This window comes from Silene latifolia, chromosome 6 (genome assembly GCF_048544455.1).
Source record: "Silene latifolia isolate original U9 population chromosome 6, ASM4854445v1, whole genome shotgun sequence".
NCBI classification, from domain to species: domain Eukaryota; kingdom Viridiplantae; phylum Streptophyta; class Magnoliopsida; order Caryophyllales; family Caryophyllaceae; genus Silene; species Silene latifolia.
Genome location: NC_133531.1, coordinates 59,121,263 through 59,138,065, shown reverse-complemented (window position 1 = coordinate 59,138,065; position 16,803 = coordinate 59,121,263). Strand labels below are relative to the sequence as shown.

The following is a 16,803-nucleotide window of genomic DNA, read 5'->3' as shown; positions in this document are numbered from 1 at the left end:
GAAAGCATTAACTTGTTCGGTTGTTCCCCTACACTCACTTGGGTCATGACCCAAAGTTCCACAATTCTCACATATCCCACTTGGGATTGATGAGGATGCCGTCATGGCATTGACATGATGCTTTGATGATTTTGAGTTTTCCTCAAGTCTAGCCATAGCTTGTTCAAACTTCAAGTTGATTGTGTCAATGTGAGCACTAAGTTGAGCACCCAATTGAGTAACGGAGTCCACTTCATGCTTTCCTCCTCTAGTAGCCTTGCGAGGTCTACTATATTGTGAATTATGGACCGCCATTTCCTCAATCTTGTTCCATGTTTGATTGTCATCAACTTCGGTGAACATTCCATTTGATCCCATATTGAGAATGTTCCTTGAATCTTCATATAAACCATTCCAAAATTGTTGCACTAAAAACCATTCACTAAGTCCATGGTGAGGACATGAGCGACAAATACCTTTGAACCGCTCCCAAGCTTCATACAAAGATTCTTCATCCCTTTGTTTAAAACCCGTAATTTGAGCTCTTAGCATGTTAGTCTTTTCCGGTGGGTAGAATTTTTTGTAGAAAGCTAGAGCTAACTTCTTCCAAGAATCGATTCCAAGGGTGGCCTTATCAAGGCCCTTCAACCATTGCTTTGCGGTGCCGATTAACGAAAAAAGGAAATAAGACCCATCTTATTTGGTCTTGAGTCACGCCCGTTTGAGAGATAGCATCACAATAATCGCAAAAGGTTTCCATATGAGAATGAGGGTCCTCACTAGGCATTCCCCCGAATTGGCTCCTCTCAACTAGTTGGATGAAGGCGGACTTGGCAATAAAATTACCGGTGAGATGTTGCGGTGTAGGAGTACCATTTGGTAGATTCTCCTCGGTGGGTATAGAGTATGACGAGAATTTAGGCATTGTAGGTGGATTTTGTGGGATATTGTGTAATGGGTTTTCTTCTCCTTCTATTGCGAAAGGATTGAAAAACTCACTAGTGGGTTGAACAACTTCACCAACACCTCCCAAATTCCTCCTAACAAGTCTCCTATTATTCGTCAAGGTTCTTTCGATTTCACGGTCAAAAGGTAACAAATCTCTTTGTAACCTTCTAGACATGCAAAATATCAAACAACTCGAAAACAATTAGAACAAACCTTGAGGAGTTTTACTTCCCCAAGGTGAAAAAGACACAACTAATAACAATAAAAGAAATCTTAAATCAATTAAACACCGTCCCAAACAACGGCGCCATTTTTGATCGAGGCCATTTCGTGTTCACAATTAAGTATATGTGGTCGTTGGTCAATGGTCGATACAAAACACAATTTATACTTCACAAACAACTCTACAATTAGTAAAGAGGCAAGTAAAGGTCGGATCCCAAGGGACGGGTATTGAAATGAGAATTCTATTGTAACTAGTAGTGTCTAAGGGGTGTCACAAATTGGGTTGATGTAGAAGGTTACTAAACTAAAATAACAATGAAAATAAACTAGCAAGATGAATAAAATAAGGGGTGTAAACAATTGATTAAAGGCACTAGGGTGTCATGGGTTCATAGGGGAATCATGGGATATGATCATACAAACATGTTCTCAAATTATAAGCAAGCAATTATTGTTGTGATGGATTGAGTTGGGTTATATCTTACAATCCTAGGAAAGTTTGGGTCCCGGAGCCGAATCGATTAGATTGTACAACACCTACAAGTCGACTTAATCTTCCCTACTCAACACATGCATGGTCTAACAAGACTCGAGTTGGGTTATGTCTTACAAGTCAAGTTGAAAGGATAGAAGATGATAGTAAATGCAAGGATTCATAGGCTTAGCATTTCATCAAATATAACATGTGCATGTATTAAGATCAAAACAAGCAAGCAAATAAGATATGAAAGCATATTGATTTAAGCATGAATCATCCCCATGATGGTTTCCCCTAATCACCCATTAAACCCTAGCTAAGAGACTACTCACTCATTATCATGTTGATCATGCTAGAAAGGTTGTCAATCATACTAACATAATGAAACATGATGAATAAATGAAAGTAATTAACAATAATTAAAAAGGGATTAAGAGATTATACCTACTAATGATTCCAATAATAAAGCAAGAATAATAGAAGTACTTGAATCCTAGATTGAGAGGTTGTCAATCTCCCAATAATAACCCAAATAATCTTCAATTACCCAAAATAAAGGATGAACAAGAGAGAGATTAAAGAACTAAAACTTGGATTAAAACTTGATTAATACTTGATTACAATATTGAAGAGAGATTTGATTGATATTAACTACACTAATTATTGATAAGAAGAACATGCTCCTCTAATTAGACTAATGGGGTATTTATAGTGAAAATTAGGGAGGATGCATTAGGGTTAACTAAGGGCTAAACTAGTAATTACACTTTTTAAGTTGAGCAAGGAGAATCCGGTATTTTCTGAGAGAAGGGCTTCTCTTTTCGTAGCTTGAAGAATGAAAATCGTGCTGTACTGAAATCCGTGCGGATTGGAGTCGGGACGGCCGGATCTGGGCTGAGGAATCCGAGCGGATTCTTGGGCAAGACGCTCGGATTTGTGAGGGGGAATCCGAGCGGATTCCAAGGTGGGACGCTCGGATTGGGCTGGACGGACGGGCGGATTTGGTACAATCCGTTCGGATTGTAGTTCAGCGTCAATTCTTCTTCTTTTCTTCCCTTTTCTTCATAAATTCCTTGGGGATTTCCTCGGGGACTCAAGGATCCTTTTCTCAACATTGTTCTTATACTATGATATGTACAAAGGCCTTCTAGTCTTGTCTCTCCTTGATGCTTGGTCATTGAATACAATCAATTTAGCCTCGTTTTGCCATGAAAATGCAAGATTCTTACTCCTTTCCTACCAAGGGATCAAAATCTCAAAGAATATGCAAAACAAAGAACTAGAGATAAGAAATGACCCAAATAGGCACTAAAAAGCATGGAAACAATGGTAATTCGGGGGCTAAATATGCGCCAATTATGGTCACATCAAGTATATTTTGATGACATACTCATCTACAACAGCAGTGCAAATGAGCATCTATCACACCTGGAAGCAGTTTTCAAAATACTCAGGGAACATAAGCTGTATGGGAAGCTTGAGAAATGTACCCTCATGGTCAATGAGGTAGCATTTATGGGGTATATTATATCTGGAAGAGGAATATCAATTGATCGAGAAAAAGATCAAAGCTATGCGACATGGCCGCCCACAGACAATCACAAAAGTAAGAGGGTTCCATGGTCCGGAATCTTTTTACAGAGATTCATCAAGAATTTTAGCTCGGATGTTGCACCAATCACCGAGTGTATGAGAAAAGGAGATTTTCAATGGATCAAGTCGCTCAACGGTCCTTTGAGAAGATCAAGAAGTTGATGTGTGAGACTCCCATTCTGAAACTACCTGACTTTGATCAATTGTTTGAAGTGGAGTGTGATGTCAGTAGAGTTGGGATATGAGCTGTCCTAATCCAAGGCCAGAGACCCATGGCATACTTCAGTGAGAAGTTGAATGGATCCAAGTTAAAATATTCAACTTATGACAAGGAGTTCTATGCAATCATTAGAGCCCTTACACACTAGAGTCACTACCTAAAACCTAAACCATTTGTGTTACATTCAGATCATGAGGCCCTGAAATACATCAATGGCCAACACAAATTGAGCCATAGGCATGCTAAATGGGTGGAGTTCCTACATACATTCACCTTTTCAAGCAAATATAAGGAAGGGAAACAAAATGTAGTAGCTGATGCCCTATCTAGGAGACACTCTCTGCTAACTGTCATGAGCAACAAGGTCCTTAGGTTTGATTTCATGAAGGAAATGTATAGGGGGGATCCTGATTTCTCTGAGGATTGGATCACTCAGACATAAGAGGGACCAGTCCAGGGAAGAAAATATCTGCTACAAGAGGGTTTTCTATTTCATGGTAACAAGCTGTGTGTGTCAAGGGAATCCTACAGGGATTTGCTGATCAGGGAAGTCCATTCAGGAGGATTAGGGGGACATTTTGGAGTCCAGAAGACCCTAAAAATTTTACAGGATCAATTTTACTGGCCAAGAATGATAAGTGATGTCCAAACAGTCCTTAAAAGGTGCTCAACATGCCAGAAAGCCAAGAGCTCCTTTCAAGCAGGACCATACACTCCATTGCCAGTCCCTGAAAAGCCTTGGGAAGATGTGAGCCTTGATTTCATTGTGGCCCTGCCTAGGACACAGAGAGGCAAGGACTCAATCATGGTAGTTGTGGATAGGTTTAGTAAGATGGCTTACTTTATAGCCTACAAGAAATGTGAGGATGATGCCAGTGTTGCTGAGTTATATCTCAGGGAAATTGTGAGACTCCATGGGGTTCCTAAAACAATTGTCTCAAACAGGGACACCAAGTTCATGAGTTACTTCTGGAAAACCCTATGGAAGCTCCTAAAGGCAAAGCTCTTGTTCAGTACCTCCCACCATCCACAAACAGATGGCCAAACTGAGGTCACCAACAAAACTTTGGGGAAGATACTAAGGTGTCTAGTCAGCAAGACCTTGAAGGATTGGGATCTAAAGCTAGCTGCAGCTGAATTTGCATTCAACAGGGCACCCTCTACTGCTACTGGTCATAGTCCCTTTGAGGTAGTATATGGTGTTAATCCACTTATGCCCTTGGACTTGTCTTCTGTCCCAAGGAAAGAGCTCAATCCAGATGCCAAAAGAACAGCTGAACAACTGCTGAAGTTACATGAATCAGTGAAAAAACAAATTAAAAGGTCCAATGAGCTGTACAAGAAGCAATCTAAAAAGCCTAGGAAGAAAAAAGAATTTGAGGCAGGAGATCTGGTATGACTGCACCTAAGGAAAGAAAGATTTCCAGCAAAGAGAAAGAACAAGCTTATGCCTAGAGCGGATGGACCATTTGAGGTCTTGAAAAGAATTGGCCCAAATGCTTACAAGATTGACTTGCTAGGGGATTCTGGGGTTCATGAAATGTTCAATGTGGGTGATCTCAGTCCATTTTATGAAGATTCTGAGAAAGAGGGGGATCAAGGCTTGAGGACAAGCCCTGTTCAACCAGGGGGGGGGTTGCAGCAGGAGCTGATAACCAGGTCCCTGATCATTTGAAGGGAGGTCAGGGACAGCCTAGCCATGGCCTAGGATTACAAGGCACAGCAGCAGCCACAAGAAAGCAAAGAAGCCATATTCAAAGCTAACAACAATCACAACAACAATGATCGTGCAACCTCAATCATTAGTCCAAGTTCACCAGTCACAAGTGCACGTTCCAGGCCAACCACCACCGCCACCGCCACCTTGGCCACCGAATCTTTATTTAACTAGGTTCAAATCAATCCTAGGGAGTCGACTTAATTCCCAATGCATTTCACGAAAAATCAAACCGAAAAACAAGTTGCAGGAGGGGTAAAACAGATAAATCAGAATTGCTATTTTTGGCAAAACAAGGGAAAACTCTTGGCAAAAGGACTCTTGGCTTGTTTCAGCTTTCCTCAGATAGCACCTTGAGCAACAGTTGGTGCCTGAACAAAGACCATTTGACCTTCACACACCCAGCTAAAGAAATCAGCAATCAAAGTACAACCTGTCACTATCATACCTGTAGCTCTTTTGTTCTTATTTCAGTTTGCCTCAATTCATTTTGTATCCATTGTAATATAGTTCCAATGCTTTTGTTTGCTTCCTAAGACTAATCCTGGCCCTTAGATGGAGATATCTAGGGTTTTATTGTACTGAACTTCAACAGGAAAGGCCTATATAAGGACCCTTCCTCAGTCTGTTTTACTCAGACTTGATTAATGAAAAACCTTGAGAATTCTCTCAAAATTTGCAAATCTTATTAACTTTGTTGAGTCTTAGTTGTAAGTCAGACTTAATATCTTCTTGTGCTGGCTGAGAAGGTGATTAAGTATCTATGGTGTACCTTGGAACAGGTCTGTGCTTGCTTGAGCTGTTTTAAGTTGCATTGTCTGTCTTAGTTTGAGTTATTATGTGCTTGCTTGAATAACTTACTCTTAGGCTCCCAAATTATTAAGTTTAATCTCCGTGCTTGCTTGAGGGTAAATTTGATAATTATATCCTGGTTCTTAGTCACTTTAAGAGTGACTCAAATCTGCTGAGAAAGCTGTCTGAGAATCACACCACTTCAGTCTAGTTTTCCAATTATTAAAAATACTTAGAGTGCTTGAAAAATTCTGAATTTTGGCTCGGCTTTAGTTTGCTAACTTAACTAAATTATCTCCAATTTTCATGATTTATCAAGGTCATTTGCTATTTTTACAAAAAATCTTAAAGTTTATTCCATTCCCTGAAGTTGTCCTTTGTCTGTTGTCAGGGTTTGTCAAAATTGTGTGAGTCCCTGTGGTTTACATTGCACCGTCACCATATTTTTTTTCCACAATTATGAGTTTTGAATAATTTAGTTTATAATTATTATTCGAGTTAAAGGCCTTACATTACTCTTAAAAGTTTTTACAAACATATAATTATTAATTTATTATTGTTAAACTAGTTTAGACCCCGTATAATACATACACGGTATATAAAGTTTTCTATTTTTTATAAAATTATTTACATAATATTGGTATGTCATCATTTGTTCACATTTCTCTTTATTGTATTTTGCTTTGATAAACAAAATATTAGAACATCTAGATAATTGAGTAATGAGCTGAAATGTAATTTAATGAATATTTTGTAGAAGTACCAAAAAGTTAATACTTTCAATTTATAAATTCTTCTCAAAAATTTGTTTGTCACGAAACGACTAATAATATCGAGTTATAGTTTTGTTTTTATTCAGAGTATGACATGTTCATTATTTAATAATAACATCAATATATGATTTAGCAATTTATATTTTATATCAGTTTTATTTTATATTAATCAAAATATTATAATTTTGAGTTTAATGAGAATAATATAATTTGACGAAAAGATTAATTTTAATGAAATAATATGAAATAAATTGTACTTATTAGATTCCTTACTTAGTGAATGAACTAATTATTATTAGTTTCCTTATTTAAAAATGGGAAATGATAAATACAACTCATTCTAATGGATAAATTTAAGCATTTAATACCCTTCTAAATTTGATATTAATTTAGAAATTAAATAATAAATTACACATGAATCAATGCAATTAGTGCATGTATTAAGTATTTATTTCCTTTTTTTTAGTTGCTTAAAATACAATCCATTGATTGTATTTATCATTTCCTTTTAAAAATATGCATTTTAGAGGGATATGTTTTAAAATCACGTATTCTTTTAGTAGATAAGGGATTTACGGGGAAAATTATACGCCGTACAAAAAACCCACGAAGTACAAGCATACAACCTTATTTTCTTTTTTGGGAAGGACAAGCACAAACTTGTGTTAACGTCACTTTCACATAATCTCACTCACTTTAATGGCGATTACGAAACCTTCATTTTTATTTAATTCATTTTCTTCTGTTGACATTTTCACATTACCCCTTTCCTTGTATTTGTCTTCTCTTCTGCACGTTTTACTCCCACTTTTACTTTATTTTCAGTTTAATTTCTTTCATTGTAACTCAATTCATCTCATTTATTTCTGTATTAATCAAGGTTTGTTCATCTTTTCTATATGACTTCATTCATCAATTCCAATCTTTTGTCACTTGTTAGTATGTAATTACTTCAATTTCAATCTTGGTTATCTGAATTTGTTTTAATGTAACAGTTGTTTAGTCCCTTGTTGGATTTTGTATAATTTACGTCTTTTTATGTGTAATGCGATAGGCAAATCGTGGACAATAGGTCCCACGTTCGAATCCCTATCCCCATAGATTGTAATGCCTTTGTATCTCATTTGACACCGTGCAGTAGTATATTTAGACCTCCTTAGACAATGCTTAGGCAAGATTGGAATAGTGGTTTTTGGGTAAAGAGAGACAATTTTGATATTGACAGGTTTTTGAATTTTTGATCCTTACATATGTGGGAGTTGATCCTATGAGATGACATTTCAAGACGTAATTGTCATGATGGGTCATTGGCATTTCTAGACGCGATAATGTTGTATACATCTGACCCCTACATTGTTTTAAATGGGAGCGCTTAAGACACGATAATGTAGTTGTTTGTTGAATATAATAGTTGGAATGGTTTGATCTTTTTACATGTCAAAGTGGGTTAATTGCTAATTTCATCATATATAAGAACATGAATGCGAGTTGAGGTTAATATTATAAGTAAAAAAAAGAAAAAGTAAAGACAAAATTCAGTTGTATTCCAACTGAGTACAGCCTAATGATTCCTAGATGACTTGTTTTCCTGATTGTGACATGTTCTGGGTCTCAACTTTCTTAGTCAATTTAATAATCTGTATGAAATTATGCTGCCACTTGTTAATCATGTTCTATAATGGAATGAATCAACGGTGGATTATTTTATTAAGTATGATAGGAGAAACCCAGATCCAGAATTTTATTATTTTAATTGGGTATATATTATTTTGAATGTTATAGATCAAAGGTGGGATTTTGGAACTTCATTCTGCAATAGAGAGCTTAGAGACTTAGTCATTTTTCCGATATTCGTGCTGGCTGCTTGAGCGAAAATTTTTAGCTTTTTCCTATTAGTCAATCATATACAACAATTCATCACATTTCATTTCGGGTTTTTAGCTGAATTCAGCTAGTGGTGAGGATATGTCAGTTGTGTTTGATCAAGTTAAGGTTTGTTCATATCTTGCATTGCATTCAGTCTGATACTAGGATTTTGTGCAGGAGGAATTTGTGGGAGAATTTTGAGAAATTCTTGCAGGGCAGTCTATCTGGTAGTTTTTGAGTCTAGATAGACAGACGGCTGACGGGAAAGCTGTTGGTTGCGCGCAGCATCTAATCATGTCTTCCCCAAGTAAGGCCGACCGGAAAGCTGTTCTCGATTTGGGGGCATGGGGGTTCAACATTGTCACTTCTGTTGGGATCATTATTGTCAACAAGGCCTTGATGCAAACACATGGCTTTACTTTTGGTGAGTTTCCACTTTTTGCTCATGATGCTCTTTACCGTCATATGTAGTGGTTTATTGCAAATTTGCAATGTTCAATGTTGTTGCTCAATTATTGCTTGATTTGCTAATTCTTCTCTGCAATTGTAGTCCGTTAATGTTGTATATTAATTCACTGAAAGATAAGATTGATTCTTCAGTGGACATTATAGTTATTTAAGAGCGATCTATTGCAATCTCGTTGCTCAATTGTCACTTAATTTGGAAATCCTTTTATCTATATTTACACCATTGAGACTGCGTATTGGTATTTACAATGGTTATTTGCTTGGCTTTCCCTATAAAAATCATCTCACAAAATCTCATTTAAAACGGTCTCATGATGAAACGATGTTACCAAGCAGCCCGAATGTGAGTCGTGTGAGGAAGTCAGGTCAACCTGCACAAATAACAAGAAAGTGCTGATTATAACTAATTAGGCATGTGTAGATTTACTATTGTATAGAATAAGGTAATGTTTGACTTTGTGCTATAATTTTGGAGGGATTTGGGGATGATGGTGAAAGACAAATGGAAGCGGCTAAGTCACAGTAGTCAAGGCTTTACCTACCTAACTGGGTGGGGCCATGTGGGGACTTTTCATCTGGATTAGCTGGGGCAATGAATAGGGTTTTCCCTGATGGACACGAAAAGGATAATTTCTTTAAGATATTCCGATATTTTGTTGAATAGATGTGGTTTTTCGTTCTCGTTTATTACTACCTTTAGCCTCAAAGCTCTTCTGCTTGCACTTATGGAACTTGCTGAACTACTTCTAACAAGCTTACTAATTAAATTTGATGGGATCAGGGGAAAAGACAGTACGAAAGGAAATTCAAGTTCTTTGGCAGGAATTTAGTTTTGTATCTTCACGTGCATCGAATTTTATCACAATAGTGAAACTATGAAACATAAATTTATTATGATAATGAAAGTCTGTATCTATTTTTTATATACATATACTAGTAGGATATCAGATGTCTCATTTAAGTTTTTGAGCTTTGATTTTCTGAGAAGTCAGCTTAACCGTGGCATCTTGCATCAACCCCTGAATCTTTTATGAGACTTGCATCTTACAAAAGAAGCATCATGAACTAGAAAGGTTTCTGATTTAGGAATTATTCGGTTAACTCTTAGGTTGACAGTTAGCAAATCGTGTTCGAAATTTTAGGAATTACATGGCAACGCGTGTATTTCCTGTATGGAAATTAGTCTCATTTGGGCAGAGCACTAAAGAGCTGTTAAGGCGGGTTGATTTCTAGTCGGGTCAAAATATAGGTCGGGTTTATCTCCATTTTACCAGTATGTTCAAATGCTGAAAATTGTTTATTTGTTGTTTTGCAGCTACAACATTGACCGGACTCCATTTTGCAACAACCACTTTGATGACTATCATGTTCCGATGGCTAGGATACATCCAGCCATCGCAACTACCATTTTCAGAAATCATAAAGTTTGTTTTTTTTGCAAACTTTTCAATTGTGGGGATGAACGTGAGTCTAATGTGGAATTCTGTGGGATTTTATCAGGTCAGTTAAGTCGTCACAAAATTAAATTACCATCACATTGCCATGTCAGAATAGTCGATCTGAAAGTAATACTTTTTTCATCTCGTCTTTCAGATTGCAAAGCTGAGTATGATCCCTGTATCATGTTTCTTGGAAATAGTGTTGGACAAAGTGCGATACTCCAGGGATACAAAGCTGAGCATCCTATTAGTCCTTTTAGGGGTCGGAGTTTGCACCGTCACTGATGTTTCTGTTAACGCCAAGGGTTTTATTGCCGCTTTTGTTGCGGTTTGGAGCACGGCTTTGCAACAATATGTAAGTTTTAGGAAAAAAAAAATCTGATTATTTGATGGTAGGTCTTAGATGAGACAGTGTTGCATGTGAAACAGTTAAATACTTCAATATCCTCATTCAATTATACAAGTAATGGCTATACAAAACCTGAAGAACGTCTCATAAAAAAATTTGTGTTTTTATTTGTTTTTCCATTTGTAATGTTCCACTGTTCTCTACAGTATGTACATTATCTGCAACGGAAATACAACATCGGGTCGTTCAACCTTTTAGGCCGGACTGCTCCGGTTCAGGCTGCTTCCTTGCTGGTTGTAGGACCCTTTATGGATTATTGGCTTACTAGCAAGAGGGTTGATGCTTATGATTACACTTCGGTAGCTTTGGTAAGTACTCTATGATGAAATGAGTCTTCTTATTTCCCTTGTTTGGTTTTCGTATTTTGTCAGATGGCGTACATTTTTCTGTATGTACTTACTCTCTAGGCTAAAGGTCATCTGACTCTTCAGTATTAAACGTTAAGTTGTTAAATCATTCTGTCAATGTTCCGAGAACATTGACTTCACTTATCGGAATCTAATCAACCTGTTCTCTTGGCATGCAGTTCTTTTTAATCCTCTCCTGCACCATCGCAATAGGCACAAACCTTAGCCAGTTCATCTGCATTGGTAGATTCTCGGCAGTGACTTTCCAAGTTCTCGGCCACATGAAGACCATTCTCGTTCTAATCCTCGGATTTACCTTCTTCGGGAAAGAGGGTCTTAATTGGCACGTTGTTCTAGGCATGATCATCGCAATCTGCGGGATGGTATGGTACGGCAATGCTTCTTCCAAGCCCGGAGGAAAAGAACGTTGGACTCCACCCGTGTCCGACGTCAAGTCGCAAGATTTGGACAAATTATTACACTCCAATGAGCCTAATGACAAGGTCTAAAGTTTCATTGAGATTAATTTTCTTCATCTTATAGTTTTCCAATTTTCCTGAATTTATTTAATAGTGAACAACAGATACAATTATATATACCGATGATTCCATGAATACCACACCATTGTTTTGTCTAGTGAATCTGAATTCCTAGAACACTGAACAGATGAGCTCTCTCTGTTTCCTTGTTGGTGTTGCAAAGTTGTTCTGGAAGTACTCATTTATTTTTTTGGTTCTATATTTACAGCTATTCTTACTTGTGACGGAAAATGATTTCTGACATCTCACAATCACCTCCCCTTTTTTGACATTATTTTTAACCAGTTGTGAGACGTCACTAGCTTGTGCGCCTCACAAATGAGAATTTGTGCTATATTTATCAGGGATTCTTACAGAATATCTAACTCTTATGATAAGCGGTGCACATATCTTATCTATATAAAAGCAGAAGACAATACTCATCAGAGAGCGCGCCACGTCATTAATACATTTTTTTTTTTCGAAAATCGAGATTATGGTGGGACCCATGTGTGTGCAACGTATTTAATTACTAAGATATCCGTCTTTCAAAGCATGCGCTTAAATCCGTCTCGCAACAAATTATATAAAGTCATCTTACGGAATACTTCTTCAAATTAATATTATGATAAAATTTTATACATTCCGTGTTAAGAAAATGAATAATATTTACGCAGAATTAATTACAAAAGCGAGTTACCGTAATTGAATTACATAATTACTAAACCAAAATTACACAATAAAATTACATAATTTCAGGAAAAAATACACTTATATACGAATCGAAAATACATCGAGAATGAATTACAAAATGAATAACAAGTATTTTTGTTATGAATAATTTTACCTTATTGCAGAAATTGAAATTGAGTCATTTATTTCGGGTCAACTACAACCCGAGAGGCCGAGATTAATTAATTTCATAAATCAATTTATGAAATTATAACATTTCATAAATCAATTTATTAAAATTACAAGCAAAATGGCCTATTATTTAAATTAATTAATTAGAAATTCCATATGTGAAAAAAAAAAAGTAATTACCAATGAATAATGATAACTCAGATCTGAGTATTAAGTGCATTAGAAGCTCAATAAAATTTATATAAATCGAATATTTTTTGTTTAAAATTGAAATATAAATTAAAATGTGTATGTAAATGATAAATCTACGAATTTTTCCACTTAAAATGAAATATATTGTGATAAAAATGCATTTCAATTTATTAACAAATACAAAGGAACAATAATATATCAGAACTGCCTATTGAAGCTGTTCCGGGTGTAATTCCAGAGCAGATGTTTGTTACCACTCGTAGCTAGTAGAATGATGTCCTTGCTTGAATCCTCCTTGCGGTCTCCTGAAACGATGAACAAACTGAGGGCTCGGCTTTGGCCGAGCGTACTCACTCCGACGCTCAAGTCAGTGAACTTAGAGAGAGGTTGTTGTAACTTGGCTAAGAGTATATTGTAGAGAGATAAGGAAGATATTACCAGATGAATAGTGGTTATTAGGTCAATTTGTGGATCCTTTCCTCAATGAAGGTTGAGGAGTATTTATAGGCTTTCGCCCTTTGTCACGTAGTGGCCAAGTGGCTATCAGTGAAAAAGACCGTTATACCCTCGGCCGATGGACTGTGGCGTGGCTCGCCGAGGGTCTTGGAGATGAGTACGCGGATTTGTGTCCCGGCTGCTAGTTGTCCGGCCGAGACCCGGTGACAGCCGATGGGCTTCACCGGCTAGATGTCTAAGTCGTTGACTTTCTTTGTGAATACCCTTGACCTTGCTCAATGTGTTGACTTGGTCAGCGGTGCAGAATATGCCCCATCAATTTGCCCCCAGCGTAGTCTATGCCGTGGTATGGGCTTCGATGTATGTGAACGTATATTCTGCGTAAGTATTTTTGCAAAATTTTTGGTATCGGCTTCTTCTGAAGCATCGGCGTGGTTCTTGTTAGGCCGTACCATATATCCCCCCTCCACATGGATGCGTAAAGGGTATCCGATGTGGGAAATAATATGACGCTGGCCGAGACCAGGGCTGAGAGTGCCGGTCATTTTTGATTGCCCCCGGCCGGTGCTTCCTGGCTTGGTCGATCATGTGGCCGGCGGAGAGCAGGTGCCTAGGAATTTGTTGAGGGAGATGAACAGGCGAAGAGATGTGAATGGGCGTGTTGAATACGCTTGTAACTGTAGCATTGATTGACATTCAATCACATGCGTCGATTGACATTCCGTGGTTGCATGTCCGACACGTGTCCGCTTCTTTGATTGGTTGACGCCTTCATGGGTGTGTCCCCGATTGGTCCTTCTTCATGGGCTTTTCCCTATAAATAGGGCAGTTATTCCGTGATTTTGGCCATTACTTTCATTTCCTCAAATTTTCAAAAATTCTCCCAAAATCTTCCTCTCTTTAAACTTTCAAGGGCTTTCTATTCTTCCAATCTTCGGTCTTCGATCCGGCGAGTGTTTTTCTTCAAGGTAATCAAACAAATTTTCTTTTATTTCGTTTGTAGTTTGTTGTGAACATGTCTTCTGCGATCTTTGGACCTAGTAAACCCGCGTCGGGGGGCCCTAGGTCTCCTTCTCCTGAAGTTGATCCTCAAATTCTTGAGGAATGGGAGGACTCTGATTCCTATGGCGATTTTGGTGATGATTTTGGTGATGAAGACGAAAGGCCTCGTCCTAACGAAGGGAGGCAGTATGTTATGGATCACGGCGACGCCTGTAAGGTCCGTTCTGACCGTGCTTGGACTCATAAGCTCGCCAGTTGTTCAGGCGAGAAATTTTTCGAGGGCCATTTTTTCTTCGGTAGGGGATACAAAATTGTTATCCCTGAGGAGGGTCAGGCCGTCTGTTGCCCTCCACCGGGCCACACCGGCGTGTATATGCGGCATTTGGAGTATGGGCTCCGGTTTCCGTTGAATGAGCACGTTATGGCCATTATTAGAGCCATGAACGTTGCCGTTGCACAACTGCACCCGTTGGCTATGAGGACCATAATCGGCTTTGTCCGCTCTGTCTCTTCAAGGGAGAGGCCCAACGGTGAATTTATTCCGCGGCTTCACCATCTCAAACCATTTTCTCGCCGCGTCGGATGGTACAAAGTGTGGAGATGGAGCCGGGTTATGTCTCTCAAACAAACTTTCTTCTTGCAAGGATCGGCAAGGCCGGTGGGTGTACGTTAAGGTGCTTGGGATGACTATCCGCCGCCTCGCTTTTTCCAAAGACCGAGTTAACTTGCGGTGTGAGACTCAAAGCGAGCACGATAGATGGGTTTCCCGGAAGAAGCTCAAAATGGATGCCAGCAGTGTCTATCTCCAGGAGGATGAGAGGCTGGCAATGAGGCTCTTTGAGGTGGACAAGAGTGGGGTGCCGAAAAGATGGATTCCTCCGACGCAGATCATCCTTCAGGATGAGCCGCTCTGCCATGTCGGCCTCATACCGGCCCTAGCACGGGGTGAGTGGGGTCGGTGTGAGGCCCATCGCCGTTCTTAATGCTCTTGCTCCTCGAATTTCGGTTTATTTCCTCTACTTAACTCTTGCTTTGTTTCTTTCGAGACCACTTTGGATCGGGCTTGTCGAGGATATTCTCCGGAGAATGGGGCTGCACAAAGATGGAACCGTTGCCAACTTGCATCCCAAGGCTCAAACCCACGACCGTAGGAAGTCGCCGAGTGATCTTATGGAGCAAAATGGCAAGGGCTTGAGCGTGGAGGAGGCTCAGGCGAAGGTTGTTAGCGGCGTTGTGCGTCGGACGCGGAAAACAATGTCTTCGCGGCGAGGCGTCGCGCGATTCAACTCCCACCCCCTCCTAAAAAGGAGGCGGTGGAGGTGGTTGATATTCCTTCCGAGGGGGACTCCGATGCGGAGGAATCTCCCCTTATCCGAAAGAGGAAGGAGGCAGCCTCTACCGTTGGCAAGGAAGTGCCTCCTCCGGCCAAGAAGGCGAAGCACGGTACCTATTCATTCCGTGGCTTAAATTTAGCCGAGTCATTGGGTGCTCCCGATGACGGCTTCTTCCGACATGTCGATATACGTTGATACCGACGTCTTTATTAAATTTTTGTAGGCCGGCCGCGGCCGGCTTCCGCTCTCGTTGGGCGAAAGGCGGAGGGGACCTCTGCGCGAGTTGGTGATCAAGGCATCACCGTCAACCCTTCATCCCGAAAGGCTTCCTCCTCCCGGCCCGCAGTTGGGGTCAAATTGTTACCACCGTCCCTTCATCCCGGAAGGCTTCGTCTCCCACTTATAGAGGAAGGCACGAAGCTAATTAGGGAGCTTGCAAGGTGGAACGTGGTTACCGCCGCTCGTCTCATGGAGCGAGAAGGCCATGGCTCGAGCCGTTCATGAGCGTAATGCCGCTAAGCGGTGGTGCGTCGGCAAAGCTGGGTCTTCTCAATGAGCGGAAGCTTAGGGAGATGCCGAGAAGGCGCTCTTGGGCGAGAGAAAACTCGGGAGGACGCTGAAAAAGAGGTCCTTCTTTGAGAGAGCCAAGGCCGAGGCTGCGGCGGCCGAGGGCCGCGAAGCCGCTGGAGAAGTGTAACCATGTTCGGGGGCGTGCCGACCTCTATCTCCAAAGCGAGAGGAACGAATCCGAGGGCCTGTTTAAGGCCCAAAGTGAGGTGGTTCGGGGCAAAGAGGCCATCATCAAGCAGAAGGAGGCGGACATTGAGATGCTCCAAACCGTCATGCTCCCCAATCTGTGCGCTGAATTCCGGGATTTGGCCGAAGGAGCCGCTAGGGAAGTGATCGAGGAGCTTTTCCTCTTGATGGTTCCTTTCCGTGGGGCGAGATATGACAAGTCGCTTGATGACAAGCTTGAGGCTAAGGAGAACGCCATGGTGGAGAAGGCCAAGGAGGCGGTGAGGGCGAAGATTGAGACGGAGGCGGCCGCGGAGAAAGCGACTCTTCTTGAGAGGGCTAAGGTGGCCAAGGAGGAAGCCGAGAAAATGAGGGCGGTGATGACGCCGAGGCCAAAGCCGAGGCTGCTAGGAAAGCTCGGGTTGCCTATTGAAGAAGATGCGGCTAT

At 40.1% G+C, this 16,803-nt stretch overlaps 1 protein-coding gene and 1 non-coding gene across 3 annotated transcripts; both read left to right on the top strand.

Moving 5' to 3' along the window:
* Positions 1 to 424: 424 nt before the first annotated feature.
* Positions 425 to 531, top strand: LOC141589499 (small nucleolar RNA R71). Its single transcript, XR_012520434.1, has one exon. It is a non-coding gene; the product is annotated as a small nucleolar RNA R71 (small nucleolar RNA).
* A 6,864-nt stretch (positions 532 to 7,395) lies between these two features.
* Positions 7,396 to 12,013, top strand: LOC141658759 (UDP-rhamnose/UDP-galactose transporter 4-like). Of its 2 annotated transcripts, none has more exons than XM_074465602.1 (6): positions 7,396 to 7,605; positions 8,769 to 9,015; positions 10,375 to 10,559; positions 10,653 to 10,853; positions 11,054 to 11,215; positions 11,434 to 12,013. In XM_074465602.1, the coding sequence occupies exons 2-6, from the start codon at positions 8,886 to 8,888 to the stop codon at positions 11,761 to 11,763; spliced, it is 1,008 nt and encodes a 335-aa protein (XP_074321703.1). In that variant the 5' UTR covers positions 7,396 to 7,605; positions 8,769 to 8,885; the 3' UTR covers positions 11,764 to 12,013. The 2 variants fall into 2 exon arrangements, with proteins under 2 accessions (XP_074321703.1, XP_074321704.1); XM_074465603.1 differs by lacking the exon at positions 7,396 to 7,605 and adding an exon at positions 7,620 to 8,682.
* Positions 12,014 to 16,803: the final 4,790 nt, after the last annotated feature.